General features: G+C 53.5%; 7 protein-coding genes across 7 annotated transcripts; 3 read left to right on the top strand and 4 right to left on the bottom strand.

Moving 5' to 3' along the window:
* Window positions 1–1,713: 1,713 nt before the first annotated feature.
* Window positions 1,714–2,649, bottom strand: PFLUO_LOCUS4418 (uncharacterized protein; the record flags this gene model as incomplete). The annotated part of the gene is made up of 1 exon (XM_073781765.1): window positions 1,714–2,649. The coding sequence occupies one exon, from the start codon at window positions 2,647–2,649 to the stop codon at window positions 1,714–1,716; it is 936 nt and encodes a 311-aa protein (XP_073638488.1).
* A 334-nt stretch (window positions 2,650–2,983) lies between these two features.
* On the bottom strand, window positions 2,984–4,855 carry PFLUO_LOCUS4419 (vacuolar alkaline phosphatase; the record flags this gene model as incomplete). The annotated part of the gene is made up of 2 exons (XM_073781767.1): window positions 2,984–3,288; window positions 3,340–4,855. 2 exons carry the CDS (start codon window positions 4,853–4,855, stop codon window positions 2,984–2,986), a joined length of 1,821 nt encoding a protein of 606 aa, XP_073638489.1.
* A 227-nt stretch (window positions 4,856–5,082) lies between these two features.
* PFLUO_LOCUS4420 (uncharacterized protein) lies at window positions 5,083–5,916 on the bottom strand (the record flags this gene model as incomplete). Its single annotated transcript, XM_073781768.1, has 2 exons — window positions 5,083–5,282; window positions 5,373–5,916. 2 exons carry the CDS (start codon window positions 5,914–5,916, stop codon window positions 5,083–5,085), a joined length of 744 nt encoding a protein of 247 aa, XP_073638490.1.
* Window positions 5,917–6,466: 550 nt separating this feature from the next.
* On the bottom strand, window positions 6,467–9,333 carry PFLUO_LOCUS4421 (ATP-binding cassette-type vacuolar membrane transporter Hmt1; the record flags this gene model as incomplete). Its single annotated transcript, XM_073781769.1, has 3 exons — window positions 6,467–7,721; window positions 7,774–8,915; window positions 8,980–9,333. 3 exons carry the CDS (start codon window positions 9,331–9,333, stop codon window positions 6,467–6,469), a joined length of 2,751 nt encoding a protein of 916 aa, XP_073638491.1.
* A 1,032-nt stretch (window positions 9,334–10,365) lies between these two features.
* PFLUO_LOCUS4422 (SEA (Seh1-associated) complex subunit) lies at window positions 10,366–14,395 on the top strand (the record flags this gene model as incomplete). The annotated part of the gene is made up of 2 exons (XM_073781770.1): window positions 10,366–10,538; window positions 10,615–14,395. The coding sequence occupies 2 exons, from the start codon at window positions 10,366–10,368 to the stop codon at window positions 14,393–14,395; spliced, it is 3,954 nt and encodes a 1,317-aa protein (XP_073638492.1).
* A 228-nt stretch (window positions 14,396–14,623) lies between these two features.
* Window positions 14,624–15,496, top strand: PFLUO_LOCUS4423 (uncharacterized protein; the record flags this gene model as incomplete). The annotated part of the gene is made up of 1 exon (XM_073781771.1): window positions 14,624–15,496. One exon carries the CDS (start codon window positions 14,624–14,626, stop codon window positions 15,494–15,496), a length of 873 nt encoding a protein of 290 aa, XP_073638493.1.
* Window positions 15,497–15,846: 350 nt separating this feature from the next.
* PFLUO_LOCUS4424 (uncharacterized protein) lies at window positions 15,847–16,668 on the top strand (the record flags this gene model as incomplete). Its single annotated transcript, XM_073781772.1, has 1 exon — window positions 15,847–16,668. One exon carries the CDS (start codon window positions 15,847–15,849, stop codon window positions 16,666–16,668), a length of 822 nt encoding a protein of 273 aa, XP_073638494.1.
* Window positions 16,669–17,009: the final 341 nt, after the last annotated feature.

Raw genomic sequence — 17,009 nt, forward strand, 5'->3', positions numbered from 1 at the left:
TTGTGTTTTCAAGTTGTACCCGAAAGTATGTTATATGGAAAGAAATGCTAGATAACTCTGTCCGGCAACCAGCGCAGGGCATCGAGGCAGTCAGAAAGAACGTTTGTCCTGTTGTCTGTTTCTATCTGGGACAGCTGATGCTGCTAGTCTAGATCGACGACCATCGAGCGCCTGTTTCCCCCTCATAGCCACTTCCGTCGGTGTAAATGTCAGTGGCTATGTGGCTGGAGGCTTGATCATGATTTTATTGTGTGCCTGTACGGCAGTCTCGCGGTCCTCAATTATCCCTTTCGTAGGTGCGCGTCACGGTTCCCGGAAAAATGGCCGTCCAGCGCCGTGCTTAGTTCTACCCAGGGACCGAGGAGGGAGGGAGCAAGCCACGAGGCAGTCGACATTATCGGGTGTTGTATATCAAAAGTAGGCATTTCTGTATGTTCTTGTTAGATGTGTGGATGCATGTCATTGTGATGGAGTAGTGGAGTTTTGCTATCTACATTCTTGGCAGTCAAATATCAGGTCTGTCATGCAAGATGTCCACCCGTTTGCTTCTCCCCCTTCTTCAAAGAAATCTTTTATGTTTTTCTGCTTAGGGGTATCTGCTATTTGCGTTTTTCCTTTGAGACAGCAATTTTTACAATGCAATGCAACTCTTCTATAAATATGAGCTCCTCTGCCCTGCTGCTCGATTCTGCAGTTCATATTTATACGTATTCATTATATTTTCTATGATATGGTAAAGGAATGACTTGCAGACATGTGCTATTTATTGCTATTGTCTTTCTAAGGTTAGCATTTTCATTGTTGCTCTTTTGCTGCTGCTGCTGTGACTAACGTGGTTGGTGTACTACGCTTTCATTGGGGAGATTTATCAATACAATGCCACAAACCAAGAGCATTCCTTCCCACGATAGCTAAAATCAGGTCGGATCGCACACCATCTACATTTCATTTACGTTCATCTCTATAATTTCTCTCTTCACATCTCTGCCATCTGGACGAAGAAAACAACCCCTCTATCAATCTACGACACGACACGTTGTGGAGAAACTACACGTCACAGCCTGCCTCTGCCTACGGACAATAGCGCCATGTGTCTTTACGTCGGCAACTTTTACGACTGCAACCACATCCGCTTCGAGGTCCACCTCTTCTGCCGAGCCTTACTCTGCGAGCTGACTCGCATCAACGACCCAGTTGAGCGCACATGCTTCGACCTACCGTTCAACCCAGACATCCCTGGCTGTGAACCACATGCAGCCACTGTGGCCAACTCAATTGAGCTTGCTTGGGATGGTTGTGGCGCTGCGAACCGGAGCAATGTGGTGCGGTGGGTGATCTGTGTGGACGCGTGCGAGGATTGTTCTGCTGGGCTGTGACCACTTTCCTTCTTATATCGAGGCGTTTAGAATGGGGTTTAGAGTTTCTATTTTTGCATGGGCGGGTGCACGGTATGTTGGTTCAGTTTCGGAAGGGTGTCTGTTGGAGTTTTTATTTATGTATAGTATAATAGACAGTATCCATCTCTGACGGGCTGTTTGACGACGTTCTTAGGATTGCGTCGATGTACGTACAAGCTAGAAAGGATATGATGTGCAGCCTTCCCTATATACACTTCCATCTAAACAAATCAAGCCATTGAGAGGGTGAATTGCACACTAAACCATTTCCAAATCTTGTCTTCCCATACCCACGACCACCTTCAGACCCATTCTCTCACAAGGTAACGTACTTCCTCCAATCGTGCTGATCCTTAAAGCCCAACACTTCCCTAATCTTCCGATTACTCAAGGGCGCCTCCCACTGCCCCATCTTCCTCGTAATCGGAGTCTCAGGACAAATGCGCTTTAAAAATGCCTCTGTCGGCTCCTCCGTCGTGATAGTATCATTCGTAGCGTTAAAAACCTGATAACCCAGCCCTTCCTTCATCACAGCCAAATGGCAGATCTGGCCCAGATCACGAGCATCGACATAACTCCACGCATTCCTTTTCCGTGTCTCAGGCTTCTTCACAAACCCCGCAAACTCGGACTCGTATTGGATGGGGTCGATAACATTCCCGATACGCAGGGCGTAGATATCGGCGTTGAATCTGCGCGCGAAGGCCCGCGCTGTCTGTTCGCCGCAGAGTTTGCTGAGAGCGTACGAGTCCATTGGATTGACGTCGTAGTCTTCTTCCAGCGGGAATGAGTGATACTCCGAGTCTCCCTGCGTGAAGCAGACGCCGTAGGTTGTCTCCGAGCTGCCGATGATCACTTTCTTGATGCCGAGTTTGCAGGCTGCTTCGATGACGTTGTACGTGCTGACTACGTTGGCTTTGAACGTTTCGTTGTCTGGGACGAGCATGTTGCGCGCGTGTGCTGCGAAGTGGATCACCGCATCTGGCGGGGTGGTTGGTGATTCCTTGCTCAGATTGCGCTCGATCTCGTACTCGCCCATGTTGAAGTGCGAGGAGAGTGCGTTGAAGACTTGGCCGCTGTCTGTTAGGTCGCATTTTAAGGTGTACACGTCTGGGTTGATGCCCACGCCGTCTGGGTTGGGGAGTGGGTTCAGATCCAGATTGAGGACTTGGTGGCCTTGTGCGAGGAGATATGGGATGCAATGGCGGCCGGCCTTGCCAGAGCCTCCGGTGAAGACGATGCGTTTTCCCATAGCGACAGATAGATAGACAGATGGGTGAATGTATGTGGGCGCAAACGGGATCAGCGAGACACTTAAATACGATGTCGTCGGCTAATACCTGCTGCATTTACCCGCCCCACCACTCCCCAGCATGAATTTGACTTTCTTCAGCGGGTCGGTGGCGACTCTTAGCGGGAAATGTGTGGAGCTTGATTGGAAATCAATATTGTTGCATTGTATGTAGACAAATGTTATTGTAGATGAAGAAACAGATAGATATCAATGCTAATCTCAACCCAGGATCAAAGTAACGCCCAAAAAAAAAATAGCAACCGAGATGCGAGATAGTATAAGATAGATGAGATCAATGCACTCCACCACAGCCACACTCTCCAAGATCCCGCTTCCTAAAGTCTCCATGATACCTGTCCAGACCATCCGTCCGAAGCTCAGCACCGACAGGGTCGCCCATCCAGCTAAACTCGGTTGAGACATCCTGTGCGGATGCGTCCGGGGACCAGTATGCGGAGGACTGGAGGCGCTTCGTGACGCTACTGATATCGAGATCCAGGTAGCTGGCTAGGAATGAGCCGACGTCGGTGTTTTCATGATTGCCTACCAGCGGCCAGGCGTCTTTCGAGCAGGAAGCGTAGATGTTGACGTCGACGGCTGGGGAGTTGTTAGCAATTGATAACGATGTAACTAGGACCAAGTACTTACCGGAGTGGCCGTGAGTAGACCAGCCGAGCTGGGCACGGCGGCTAATCAGATCTGCAAAAACGTACTGCGGCGGAGCTTGTGAATCTGCGTGGAGCAAGGCGTCCACCTCTGCATCAGTGGCATCCGTGATACCAAGTCCCTTCTCCAGCAGGGTTTGCCGAATATAAGTTTGCTGCTTTGCCTCGTCGTCAACCTTACCCGGGCCAGACAGGTATTCTTTCAGCTGGGCATCGAGATACTCGCTCGAGTGGCTCGCATTGGCTAGCACGCCGGGAAGCCACAAGTACTCCGGGTAGCTCTTGTGCAGCTGTTTCGCTGCGGACAACCCGCCAGTCTCGTGGTCGGACGTGCTGACCAGCACGCCCGGCGTTGAACTTTCGTCCAAAAAGTCCAGGACCGCAGCAAATGCCTTATCGTACGCCAAGACCTCGTGCACTTGCGCAGCAGGGTCATTGCCGTGCCCGGCGTGATCAATCCGGGAGCCTTCGATCATGATGAAGAACCCTTGCTCACTGTCTTCAGTGGCCTTGCTCAGCACCGTGAGTGCCGTGCGAGTCATCTCCTCAAGAGACGGATAAACCTCGCTCTGAGAGCGACGATCGATCTCATAAGGAATATCCTTCTCAGCAAAGAGACCCAGCATGGGGAGTTTAGCCTCAGTCCCACCATTGAGCGCATCGAACCCAGCACGGTCTTGCATATAGTGAAATCCATTATCTGTTGCAGCGGCAACCAGATCGCGGTCATCGCCCCGACAGCTTCCGTCCGTGGAATTGGGCAAGAAATGGCATCTCCCGCCACCGAGAATGAGGTCCACCACGCGTCCAAGTGGGTGTTCGCCGATTTCTTGTTCGGCGATGCTATCTTCGTAGCTTCGCAGGTTGGCATGCGATGCAAAACACGCTGGCGTTGCGTCCGTGATGCGCGTTGTCACCACCAGTCCGGTCTTGTACCCCGCCAACGCAGCAGCTTCCAGCACGGTCCCGCAGGGAGAGTGGTCCGGGAGTACGGATATAGCACCATTGTAACTCTTGTGTCCGCAGGAGAAAGCGGTCGCTCCAGCCGCAGAGTCCGTCACCAAGCTGGAGCTAGAGCGGGTTCGCGATGTCCCAATGTGATGCTGATCCAGGACCAAGATATCGTCAATGGGCAGGCCGTCCGTTAGTTGTCTGAAACTCCTCGTCATCGAGAGACTGGTCGGTCCCATGCCATCCGAGACCATGAAGATCAGGTTACGTTTCCCAGACGGCTTGCCGCCGGGGCCCCACGATGTAGACTGGCTGTGGCTTTTGGTCGTTTCGTGCTGGTATACCACGGCGAGAACGACTACTGCAATCGTGGCAATGAGCGCCCAGGCGACGAGTCCAATCTCCCGCCAAACAGCCCAGCCCCGTCGCCGTTCATCAGGGCGAGTGGTTCGTTCGCCGGTAAGGAGGGCATCCTCCTCCTCCGCATTGCGCATGGAGGAGCGGTCGGAGGACGGACGCGGAGCCAGCAGAGGCTCTTCCTGCGCCATGGCGTATGTGTGATAGAGTGAGGGAGAGAGAGATGAGAGAAGGCGATGAATCAGAACAACCCCAAGATGGGTATGGTTGGGGGAGTAGCGGAAAAGAAGCTGGAGAGATGGAGGATGCGATAAGATAGGAGCTCACATGATCGGTCACGTTTTACATCATCGGGAAGCAGCGGTCATTTGCGTATATTTCAACTATGTTTCTACAAATGTAACATTCCTCACTCATCCTATGACCTCCCCTTCCACCCGATCGGAATCAACGCCGCCGCAATCTCGTTGACTCCGCGCTCCGTAGCCAGCAGGTTAAACTGCGCCGCCGCATTCCTGGTATCCTGGATATCCACGCGAATGCCCAACGAGTTGATATGGCGCTTCGTCTCCGGCGAGAGAGGGAACATGGACGCCCCAAGTCCGAGAATGAGCATATCTAGACAGAAACAATACCTCCATTAGCACCAGTAAACAATTCAATCCAATCTAGTCCATCCTCCAGGGGGAAAATCCGAAAAAAACCTACCTGGGCGCGGCCACACCATACTCAAAAGCCCCCAAACCTGCTCCTCAACCTCAAACTGGCCTTTGGCATTAATCATAGCCGCCTTCGCATCCTTTGTCTTTGTCTCCGTCTCCTCAAACGCCTTCCACGGCCGCCAAGCGAATGCTTCGCCGCCGACGAGCAATAGTGCGTCGCCGCCGGTGATCTTGACGCCGCTGTTGAGATGGAATCCACTGTCTAGACAGGCGTCGATGGCTGTTGTCGGAGCGGGGATGTTGCCTAGCACGTTCAGCGCGGCGAAGTCTGTTTGTGTGTCTTCCTTGGACTCGGGGCCGCGGTCGTGGCTGGTTGGTTTGGCAGCGTGCGCTCGGGAGACCATGCGTGCTGGACGGTCGGAGGTGGAGTTGTGGCGACTTGTTGATGGGATGCCATGGATTGAGAGTTGGGTGTTGTTGAGCGAGGTCATGGCGTGTCGGAGGTGTTGAGACGGGCTCGGGCGCACAAGACGAGTGCTGGTTAAAGAGGTGCGCAGGGCACGTAGGAGTTGGGGTGATGGGGAATGCATTGTGATGTATTTTCCAAGATCTGTGTCAGGTCTGGAACTGGTGGTAGTGATGAGTGAGTGACGGAGAGAGATGGGAAAGGGAAAAAAAGGACCAAGCTTCCCCGGGCCGAAGTGCATGTCTTGGCGATCAACCAATAAAGTGGAAGGCATTTGCAAAGGCCTCGAATGAACATCTGTATTAATATATCTGTTCTGGCGAACCTAGCGATTACTCTAGTTTTATTTCCAGTTTCCCCAGCTGTGACCACTGTTCTCCCGGCCCTGCGGTGCGTATGAAACAGAGACAGACAAGGAACGGCGGTGACATGCATACGGGTCGTACACGTCGTAAAAGATGTCCCGAACGCCAAATTGAGAGAACGAGAGAGAAAAATGCAATGGACCCGAAAAAAAAAAGAGAGAAATAAAGAAACAGCTTGCCCCCCATTGCATGCAGCGTCCGATTCATTCATTATTACTTCCCATGGGACCCTCGGAATTGTTGCTTTTCCCGTCAAACAGAGATAAGAGTATCAAAAATGTGCACACATGAAATACATAAAAATCAAAATCAGTGGCGCGGATGCCCGGTGCCGTTGTTCCGATCTTCGTCGGATTGACTGGAGCTGTCATCGCTCGGTCCGTTCAGGACACCGTTGGCCCGGTCTTGAAGAACTTGGGCTTCTTGCGCTGCCTTTTGGGCGCGGATCTGCTTCCGCCACATGCCAGAGTAGGAACCCTTCAGGGCCAAGAGCTCTTCGTGTGTGCCGCTCTCGACCACCCGACCGCCGTGCAAAACTAAGATGCGATCTGCTGTGGTGATGGTGCTGAGCCGGTGCGCAATCACCAGCATGGTCCGGCCGTGTGCAAGGCTCGCCAAGGCTTTTTGGATCTGCTCTTCCGTTTCCGTGTCAAGGGCGGCCGTGGCTTCGTCTAGGAGAATGATGCGCGGGTTCTTGAGAATGGTGCGCGCGATGGCCACACGCTGTTTCTCGCCACCGCTGAGCCGCAGGCCGCGCTCTCCGACCTTGGTGCAGTAGCCATCGGGGAATGTCAGGATCTTGTCGTGGATACTCGCCGCTCGGCAGGCCTCATAAACATCCTCATCTGTCGCATCCGGATTGGCGTACTTCAAATTGTACATTAGGGTCTCGTTGAACAATACTGTATCCTGGGGCACCACGCCGATGTGCTTGCGAACCGAATCAATGGTGAGATCCTGCACATCGTGCCCGTCAATGCGGATACATCCCTTTTCAGGGTTGTAGAAGCGAAACAATAGACGGAACACGGTCGATTTGCCGCCGCCTGATTCCCCAACCAAGGCTGTGGTGGTCCCCGGTTTACAGTGGAAACCAAGCCCATTCAATGCCGTTTTGCGAGAATCATATGAAAACTGCACATTATCGAAATTGATGTCACCCTTGCACATGGCCAACGGAGCCGCACGGGGGTTATCAACCACCGATGGTTGCTCTCGGAAAAGCTCCAACATGCGCTCGGCGTTGATCAGCGCAGATTGGATGGAGCGATAGAAGGTGCCGAAGAAGTTCAATGGCCCTTGCAGCTGAGCCATATAGGTCAGCAGAGCAACGAACCGGCCCACAGGTTGCTGGCCCATGGAGACCTGGTAGGCCGCAATAAAGCACGTAATCAGTAGACCGAACATGAAGACAGTGTTCTGGCAGGTGTTGAGTAGCGTCAAAGAGAAGAGTACGTGGTACTCCGCCTTTTGGTAGTCGCTCACTGCACCCCGGTATCGATCAAACTCGTACTGCTCGGCGTTGAAATATTTGACGGTTTCGTAGGAAACCATAGAATCGTTCCTGAGACCATCATTAGCCACTGTCCGGAAGATTACGCGCAAAGACAACTCACTTCACAGCATCTTCCTGTCTCGAAGCATTCACCATCTGCCGCCTGATGGTCGCTCTCCATTGAGCCATGCGAATGGTGACGTACAAATACCCAAAGGTGGAAATCCCGACCACCAGAGCGTAGTACGCATCAAAGAAAATGAGGAAGTACCCAACGGCAACCCCAAGATCAATCAACATCGGCACTACCTGGAAGGTGACCTGCTCGAGGAACGTATTGATTGAGCTTCCCTTGCTCAGGGCAGACAGGACTTCTCCTGTCTTCTTGCCCAGATGAAAGTCCAAGCTGAGACCGTGGACATGCTCAAAGGCGGCGGTAGAAAGCTCCATGTAGGAATATTGGCCCACTGGAATCCAGAGGCTTGAGCGAACCGAGCTGAGCAAGCCCTGGCCGCCCTGCAACCACCGATAGATCACATACATGCAAATTTCAAACCACGGGACTCGAAATTCTTCCCCGTTGTCACTGGCCAGGATATTGGTGATCTTTTCTACCTGATACGGCACCATCACATTGACAACTCGCTGGGCAACAAGAAGGCCGAAGCATATCACCACGACTATCTGCAGGCGACGCGACTTGGATGGCCACAGGTATGGAAAAAAGAGAGAGTATCCGCTCAGATACTCCCACCAAGTCGTTGACGGTGCAGTCGTTGGGCGTACCCACGGATCTGGGCCTTTAGGCTGCTGACCGCGCGGACCACCGTTGGTCGAGCCGTAACCATTGCCGTTGCCGTTGGCGGCGCCAGACTCGGCAGATGCAGGATCCAACAAGCCCGTAGCTTCCGTTGTCCCGTTGGCCTGTCGCTGGGCCTTCTTCTCGTAGTGTTTCATGCTCAGGGAGTTGCACGCATAGAGCAACACCAGCACGAACAGAAGGAGAACGCGCACGCTGCCGGCGACCACTTCCAGGTATTCCCACAAGGTAATTCTCTTCCGTAAACTACCACCTTCGGGATCTCCCACAATAGGCTCATGGTGTGGCGCCGTATAAATCGACAGGGATGCGCTGAGAATGACTAGTTCAATCGGGATGGCGACCGACCACGAGACGAAATGAGCGAGTGTTGGGGAAGGAGAGGTGTCAAGTAAGGATATCAGGATGACCGAATACACGAAGAACGAGGCGATGATGCAGATCTATGGTATGAGTTAGAGTTCGGCAATTTTTTGCTTTTTTTTTTGGATCCAGCCTTGCACATACAACGACTGATTGTCCTTGCCACCAATGCTCGGACCGCGCCACCAACGCATGGACGATAAAAATAACGGCATCGGCGAGCCACGTCACCAGGATGCCCACGGATAGCCAGTTGAAAAATCGTTTTACAGTCTTGGAAAACTGCTGTGTTTGGCGATAAGTGTTGGAGTTGGAGCTTCTCGACCGCATCGGCAGTGGGCGCCCACCGGGGCCCATGCGTTGCGAAACGGTTTTGTGAACATTTCGCGCCGCGATCATGGTATTGGCCAAAAAGGCCACGATAAAGAGGACGAAAAGGAAGAGGGGGTAACAGGTACGCAGGTACGGCAGCAGCTCACTGGCTGCGTGGGAATCCATGGTGGCTAGTCCTCCCAATATCCAGCACGACCAAAAGACGGTTCACACGATTTCCATGACCCGACGACCGAGAAAATCCCCGTGAGAGATGGGGAAGGGGGCCGGTTGGAAGGGGGGCGAGTTGGAAGGGGAAGAAGAAAAGCAGAGAGAATGGACGGATTCGGGATTCGGATGGTTGAGGATCGACGGGGAACGAAAATGGCCGATCACGGACGGACGTGGGGGGACGAGCACCGAACACCCACGTGGAAGCTTGGCTTGATCGAAGGTTCTTCTGCTTTTTCTTAGTTTTGCTTGTTGGGGAGAGGTCTCGTGCATAGGGCTGAGCAGAGGTCATGGGAGCGAGGCAGAGAGGGAGATGGGCCATGGTGAGATGGGCCATGGTGACTTACGGACGAGATCGACTCTCGCCGATGCGGCGTGTGTTGAGGAGAGAGAGAGGGAGAGAGGGAGAGAGAGAGGGGAAGGAGAGAGGGAAGAGGAAGGTGAAGAGGAAGAGAAAGAGGAAGGTGAAGGTGAAGAGGAAAAAAAGATGTTGTAGGAAGGAAGCGAAGGAAGAAAGAGGAAGAGCGAGAAGAGAAGGTGAGGGGAATAATGACGGGGTGGATCAGGTCTGGCCTGCTGATGATAATAATGCTAGTGATCTCCGAGACACGATCGAAATGTTTGCCTCCGAGTCGGACTTGGAAAGTCCAGTATGGCAGTCTGGTTAGCATCACATTTTTAAACCCACGACCGAAAAAGACCTCGATCTAGATCATGTAGTACCGTCCGAGCCCCCAGAGATGTACTTATGATTAGCTGCAGGGGCCGCCTTAGCTTGACTGGGGTGGGTAACTCGACAGGGTAGACTACTCACGGCTAGCCCATAGTCTAGACGGCTTAGTCCTGGTCCGTCCGCATACTATCATCATCATCGGCTGGTGGTCGCTGTCGCCAGCACTCACCGCTCTCACCACATCCTCGACCTTCCTCTCTCATCCGTCCACACACCCGCCCTGTTTCTCTCCCACCCCAGCATGGCCGCCAACCATGTCCGATCCAGCTCGCTCTCCGGCGCCTCCACCCCCGCCACCGCCGCCCAAATACTCCCATCGGGCGGCCAACGCGCTCGCCAGGTTCGCCCAACCGTTCTTCTCCGGGTCGCGTCCCCCGAGCCCGCAGAACGGCCCGGAGGGTCCCCGGTCGATCAGGTCCAAATCGTTGTAAGTGCTGCATTCCTTCACACGGGACACATGGGACACACCGCTCTTAGACTGGTCGTTTTAACACCTCTTGCAGACCAGGCGAGCCCCAGACCGTCACCCATAAAACCGGAATCCCCATCGTCGCGCTCGACATCTCGCCCCAGCGCACGCACGCGGTCATCGCTGGCAAAGAGATCTTGAAAACCATCCGCGTCTCGCCCGACCACTCCTCCGAAGAATTCAACGTCCGAAATACGGTCATCAGCTATGCTTCCGCCCACCATGACGCGGGCGTGTCCATGCCGCACAAGGACCAGTTGAACGTACGCGACGTGAAGTGGTCCCATGGCAATTACGACCGGACAATTGCCACGGCCGTCGCGAACGGCCGCATTGTCATTTACGACCTGCAGCGGCCCGGCCTCCAATTATGTCGCTTCCAGGGCCACAACCGCCAGGTGCACCGGCTGGCCTTCAACCCCCATTTCGCCGCGTGGCTGTTGTCGGGCAGCCAAGATGGCACCATCCGCATGTGGGATCTGCGAGCGGCTCCCACGAATCGCGGCACCTCCACGTGTGGGAGTAAGCATGTGTACCATGGCAACAGTGATGCCATCCGGGACGTCCGGTGGTCGCCCAGCGACGGCGTCGTGTTTGCGACCGCCGCGGACAGCGGTGCCATCCAAATGTGGGACCAGCGGAAAGGCAATGCGCCACTGATGCGCATTGCGGCTCATGATCGCCCATGTTTTTCGGTCGATTGGCACCCCGATGGGAAACACATCGTCAGTGGTGGCACAGACCGCCAAGTCAAGGTTTGGGATTTCTCCTCGTCCGCAGAACGAAGACAAAAGCCCGCCTTTCAGTTCCGAACCCCCCAGGCCGTCACGAATGTGCGATGGCGACCCCCGTCATGGGTGGGCGAATCGCCAGCGTTGGGAGAGTGGCAGTCATCTCAGATCGTTACTTCTTACGACAAGGAAGACCCGCGAATACATCTTTGGGACCTTCGCCGTCCGCATGTCCCGTTTCGTGAATTCGATCGGTATGATTCCCCGGCAACCGATCTGCTCTGGCGCTCCAAGGACCTGCTGTGGACAGTCGGCGAGGCTGGGGCGTTCACCCAGACCGATGTCCGCTATGCGCCTAATGTGGTTAACCGCCGGCCGATGTGTTCGGTGGCCTGGAGTCCCAATGGCGAGTTTGTCGCGTTTGCCCAGAAACGGCCCACGCGGCGTGTTAGGGTAACCGAGTTCTTAAGCCACGAAGAGGACGAGGCGAGTCCCGGCGACAAGTCGCTGAACGACAGTCCCGGAGAGGACATGCTGGACGAAGCTGCCCTGGTCTCTACATTTCGGCACCGACATACCAAGTCCACTCCTAATCGGCCATCCAAGTCGTTGGGCAATACCCCACCAACAGTGGATAACATCCTTCCAGTACTTCCTTTAAATCAAGCCTTGGAAAAGCTTGCGACCCCCGGACCGAATCAATTGGGCACAACCGGAAGCATCCCCGGTGCAACAAACGACGCCTTTGTTTTTCGATTCTTGGCTAGTCGCTATTCGCCGCTGATGGATGAGCGTCGGGGCCGGCGCACATCCGTGGAGACTCTGAACTCCTTGATGGAGGCACTGGACCACAACGCCGAGTGCGCGGATGAGGTCGCGCTGACCAAGGTGGCTCAGACTTGGAGGATTGTGAAATTCGCCATCCTTCAAGAGCTTCAGCGGAGAGCGAGACAACAACCAGCGGGTAAAGCCGGTCCCAAAGAGAAGTCATCCAAGGAGGGACTGTTGATGGACCGGCCACGACCAAGCGAGGAGAAGGTGAAAAGCCGATTGTTCAAGGGTGTCATGGAGACCGAAGGCCATCGAAGTCTGATATCAGAAACCGAAAGTACCTCAAACATGACAACGCCTCTTGCCAAACCATTGCCCGACTCTCCTCAAATGGATTCTTACGAGAGCGGTGACTCTCAGATCCCTTCCTTGAGCGATGCTGCGATTGATGTTGATCCCCTACCGCCGTCAGTTCTCAGCTCTCACAATGGCTGGAGTATGTCAGGCGCCGACGCCCATCGCGTATCCCCACTCCAACAAGGACAATCGGTCTCGAGTGCAGGCACACACCCTTCCGATCAGCTCCGTGATCCATTCGACCATGGGTCGGATGTTGATCAACGCTCCGCCCCTCGCGCGATTGCTGGCAAGGCGGACTGGCGTATTCGCAACCACCCGGACTACCCTCGTGAAGGTTCTGAGGATGATTATGATCAGAAAATGGAGGATAAACGAGCCGCCATCCGTGACTACAAACAGGCCCCAAAGAAAGTCTTGACGCTAGAATCTCCCATGCAGTCCAATCGGCCTCCTGCACTCGACCCTTACCAACAGCACGGATCCTCCGATAGCTTCCCAATGTTTTCGGCATCTACGGACGGTTCACATCCTTCAAAATCCGTGGGGACCTCGTACTCGCCTAATGAACGGCAGCACGGAGAGTCGGATGGCAGTGCCGGCGGTCGACCCACTGGCAGACCCAGAAGAGAATCTAACCTGGTTTCTCCTCGGGAAGCGGTGCTAGAGGAGGCCATGTCATTTGAGGAGTCTCTCCTGGAGTCGAATCAAGTCCATCTCGAACGTCCATCTAGCCCGCCCCCGTTCCTGACAGAGTCGACTCCACTAAAACAGCCCCTTCCCGGAGACATCCAGCCATCCACAGACATTCCTCCGCTTTTCTCGGCTTATCCAACGATGCTGGACATCACGGAAGATGTCTCCCGAGTTGAACTCCCTTTCAGTCCAGATACAACAGACTTGAAGCCGTGGAGTATCGAGGCTATTCTGAAAGAGGCAGTCCGTTATTACCACAGCAGCAGTACTTCCGTCGACATACAAACCGCAGCTCATCTCCTCCAGAAGCTTCACATCCTTTTCAAGGACTGTGAAAAGATCCTCCCATATGCAGAGTGCGAGCTCGTCTTCCAAACCTACAACGACCACCTGATCCGCCATTCCATGAACATGGAGGCCGCAGAGCTGCGTCTCTCCTGCATGCCTGATTATCCCATTGTGTACGACTACGCCCAAATAGACACCTCCATCAACGTCTTCTGCTATACCTGCCAACGTCCATACGAGAACCCGCGCCGCGACAACACCCTTTGCCACCGCTGCAACACACCCCAACCCCCCTGCTCCATCTGCTTGAGCATCGACCCGCCCCCGGAATGGGTGGATAAGCAGCAGCAGCGCACCGCCTCTCCTCTCCTCACAGGCCCCGATTCCGAAACCGAAACCATTTCCCACCTCTCTTCGCAATCCTCCATCCGAACAGAACCCCTCCCAGCCTCTGAACTCGACCATTTCAACTCCTTCGCCCCACCCCGCCCCAAGGGCTCTGCCCTCTGGTCCTGGTGCCAGGGCTGTGGCCATGGCGGCCACCTCGCCTGCATCACAACCTGGCTCAGTGACCTCACCATCAGCGCCGGCGGCTGCGCCACACCCGGCTGCACGCACGACTGCGGACCAGGCCCGCGCCGCGAAACGAACCGCCAGGCTTTACAAGCTGAGTCCAAGCGCCGCGACTCGGCGAGTCGCTCCGCGGGCGTCGGTCTCGTCAAGAAGGACCCCTGGACAAAAGGCGAGAGCAAGGCCGTTGAGAAGGTTAGGGGTATGCTCGGCGTCGCGGGCGTCGCTAATGCACCTGCTGCTGGGAGTACGGCTGGCTCTAGTGCTTCGGCGAATACAACCTCTGCTTCTGGGGCCGCTGCTGTGACTTCGGGGAAGATGTCGCCGAAGAAAGTGAGACTGGTCACTCCTAGTGAGCAGGGGAAACGGGCTAGTCGGTCGGCTGCTGCTTCGAGGGAGTAGGTGTAGGTGGTGGGCACGTCATTGCTGGTTCAAGACGATGCCCTAACGGGAAAAGTACGGTCTACACATCTCAGACTTAGTTCTAGTGTACTATAGATACTATACCAATCTTGAAACCGTCTCCGATGGGAAAGAATTAGTAGACAGAAGTATGGCACATTTATATAGATCTTTCTCAACTACTCCACATCCCAAGCAAGCATCTACTTTCATCTCTCAACACCAAAAATGGACTCCATCAAATACACCAACTCAAGCCAACTCCTCCAAGCACTAACCCACCTCTACCTGCTCCTCGAAAATCACCAAACAGGCCACCAACACCTCATCTTCTCCTCGGTCACACGCACCCAGTTCGAACAAGACCTCACCTCCGCGGACGCCCGTGCCTCATCCTCCAAATCCCTCAAATACTGCTATCATCTGCCCACCCAGTCCCTAGCCATCAAAGTTCCGCTACCACTGCACTACAGAGTAGTCGCTAATATATTCAGGAAAATGGTTGACAGGCAGCTTTTCAAGATGAGTCTTCTAGACACTATGTACTGGAATGATGCGTTGGGGGATATTGTCTATATTGGGGACTGGGCTTTAGAACCAGATGTCTACTGGGTGCCGTCCACGAAAACGAGATATATCAGTCCCTCCGTGGTCCTCGAAGTCGGGACAGCTGAAGATTTTGCACAACTTGCCGGTAAAGCGTCCATTTGGTTGGAAACTCTCGAGTCTAATGTGCAGGCTTTTATCACGATTCAGCTTGACTATAACAATGAGTGCGGTCTTGGTAGTGATACCGCCATCAGGATTGCGGTGTGGAGACTGGCCCCAACTAACAAGGCATATCAGAGCGTGTGTGTTGATATCGTTCGTTCGCAGGGTTTGCTCGGACGGCTGAGTACGTCTGTCTTGGGATATTCGACTGATCCTGTAACCGAGACTGTAACTTCGGAGAAGGGGATTCGGTTGAAGCGTGAGATATTTGCTGGGAGGAAAGCTTCGAAGAAGCCGTTCTCTGCAAGCGATGTTGTTCTTTCTAGGAGTTTGCTGGCTGGTTTTGCGGAGGAGTTTTGGAGGGTAAACCGGCGTGGTAGTCTGTGTTAGTTAGTTGGTTATGGGATAATGGGAGGGACCTTGAGGACTTCAATGGCGGATTAGTTAGTTGTCGAGCGATAGCTAATAACGAGTGTTTCGGGGACTCAACCCCCGTATACTTATTCTTTCCCCGCATTAGCCTAACTGAATTCATCCTTGGATGACTTCGGAACCATGTCCGTGTGGGTCCTTGAGGACCGCGGAACATCAGTAAAGGGCTTTCGTGTCCCGGCGCAATAGCAGGAAGAGGGCATCTCTATGCAAAGCTGGCTATAAAGCAATGCGGAGAATACACCGATCCCGATTGCACATGATACTCTTCCCTTCTTGATATCTCTCACTTTTTCCATCCTCTCATGATGACACAACAACAAAACGCCTTTATTACAGGCGGCGCGTCCGGCCTAGGCAAAGCTATTGCTACCTGGCTAGCTGCCAAGGGGATCAAGGTGTTCATTGCCGATCGCGACGAGGCTGGAGCGAAAGCAGTGGCAGCTGAGCTTCAGGGTGCATATGGTGCTGTGGATGTCGCAAGCTGGGAATCACAACTGGCAGCATTCCAAAAGGCCATTGACTTATTCGGCCGGATTGACTACGTCTACCCTATAGCCGGCATTGGAGAGAACATTTTTCTTCCTACAACAACAACGGAGGAATTCCAGAAACCCAATTTGAGTATCGTGGACGTCAATGTTTCTGGTCTCCTGTATACCGTCTCCCTCGCTGTGCAGCAGTTCCGGCGACAACAACCCACTGCATTTGGGATTCGGGGAAAAATCGTGGTAGCAGGATCCGTATGCGGCATCTATTGCTGCCCTTCCCTTCCCATGTACACGACATCGAAGCATGCAGTCACGGGATTGGTTCGTTCCTTGGGTAAAGCATTAATATCTGAGGGGGTCACTTTGAACTCGGTCAACCCAAATGTCATGCGGACTAATTTCTCCACGGATAAATTTTATGATTCTCTGGACAGTGAGGGTTTGCTGACCCCCATGCAAGGCTGCCTCGATGCTTGTCAACGATATTTGGACGATGATCAACTCTCAGGTCAAAATTTCGAGATCGGACCTAATTACGACAAGGGCCAAGGGCTTGTGAACCCGCAATTTGCGCCACTGGTTGATGAAGCACAGAAGCGGGTGTTTGATAAGCTGTTGGCTCGAGGCAGCGCTCGATGAATGATAACCTGACTCGGGACCGATTGAGAATGAGACCTTGTTCGACGGCCTGCATTTTTGTACTAAAGATAGTATAAATGTAAATACCTAGTTACTGTGTTTATTTGCCATTTGGTCTTCTTGAGTACCTACATGGACCGTGTTTATCATGATAGGTTTTCTGCTAACTATAGCGACGGTTCCATGAAAAGAGCGCTGGGAAAGGGTCAAATGGGCTGGGCGTATGAATTTTCGCTACGATAGAAGTTTCACTCTCGTAGACAATTTGTTAATTAACTTGCGGGTTTCCAATGCTGTCCCTAAATAAAACATCACCCCTTTTTTATCCTCTTCATCAAAAT

The sequence above is a fragment of the Penicillium psychrofluorescens genome (assembly GCF_964197705.1).
Source record: "Penicillium psychrofluorescens genome assembly, chromosome: 3".
In the NCBI taxonomy this organism is placed as follows: Eukaryota; Fungi; Ascomycota; class Eurotiomycetes; order Eurotiales; family Aspergillaceae; genus Penicillium; species Penicillium psychrofluorescens.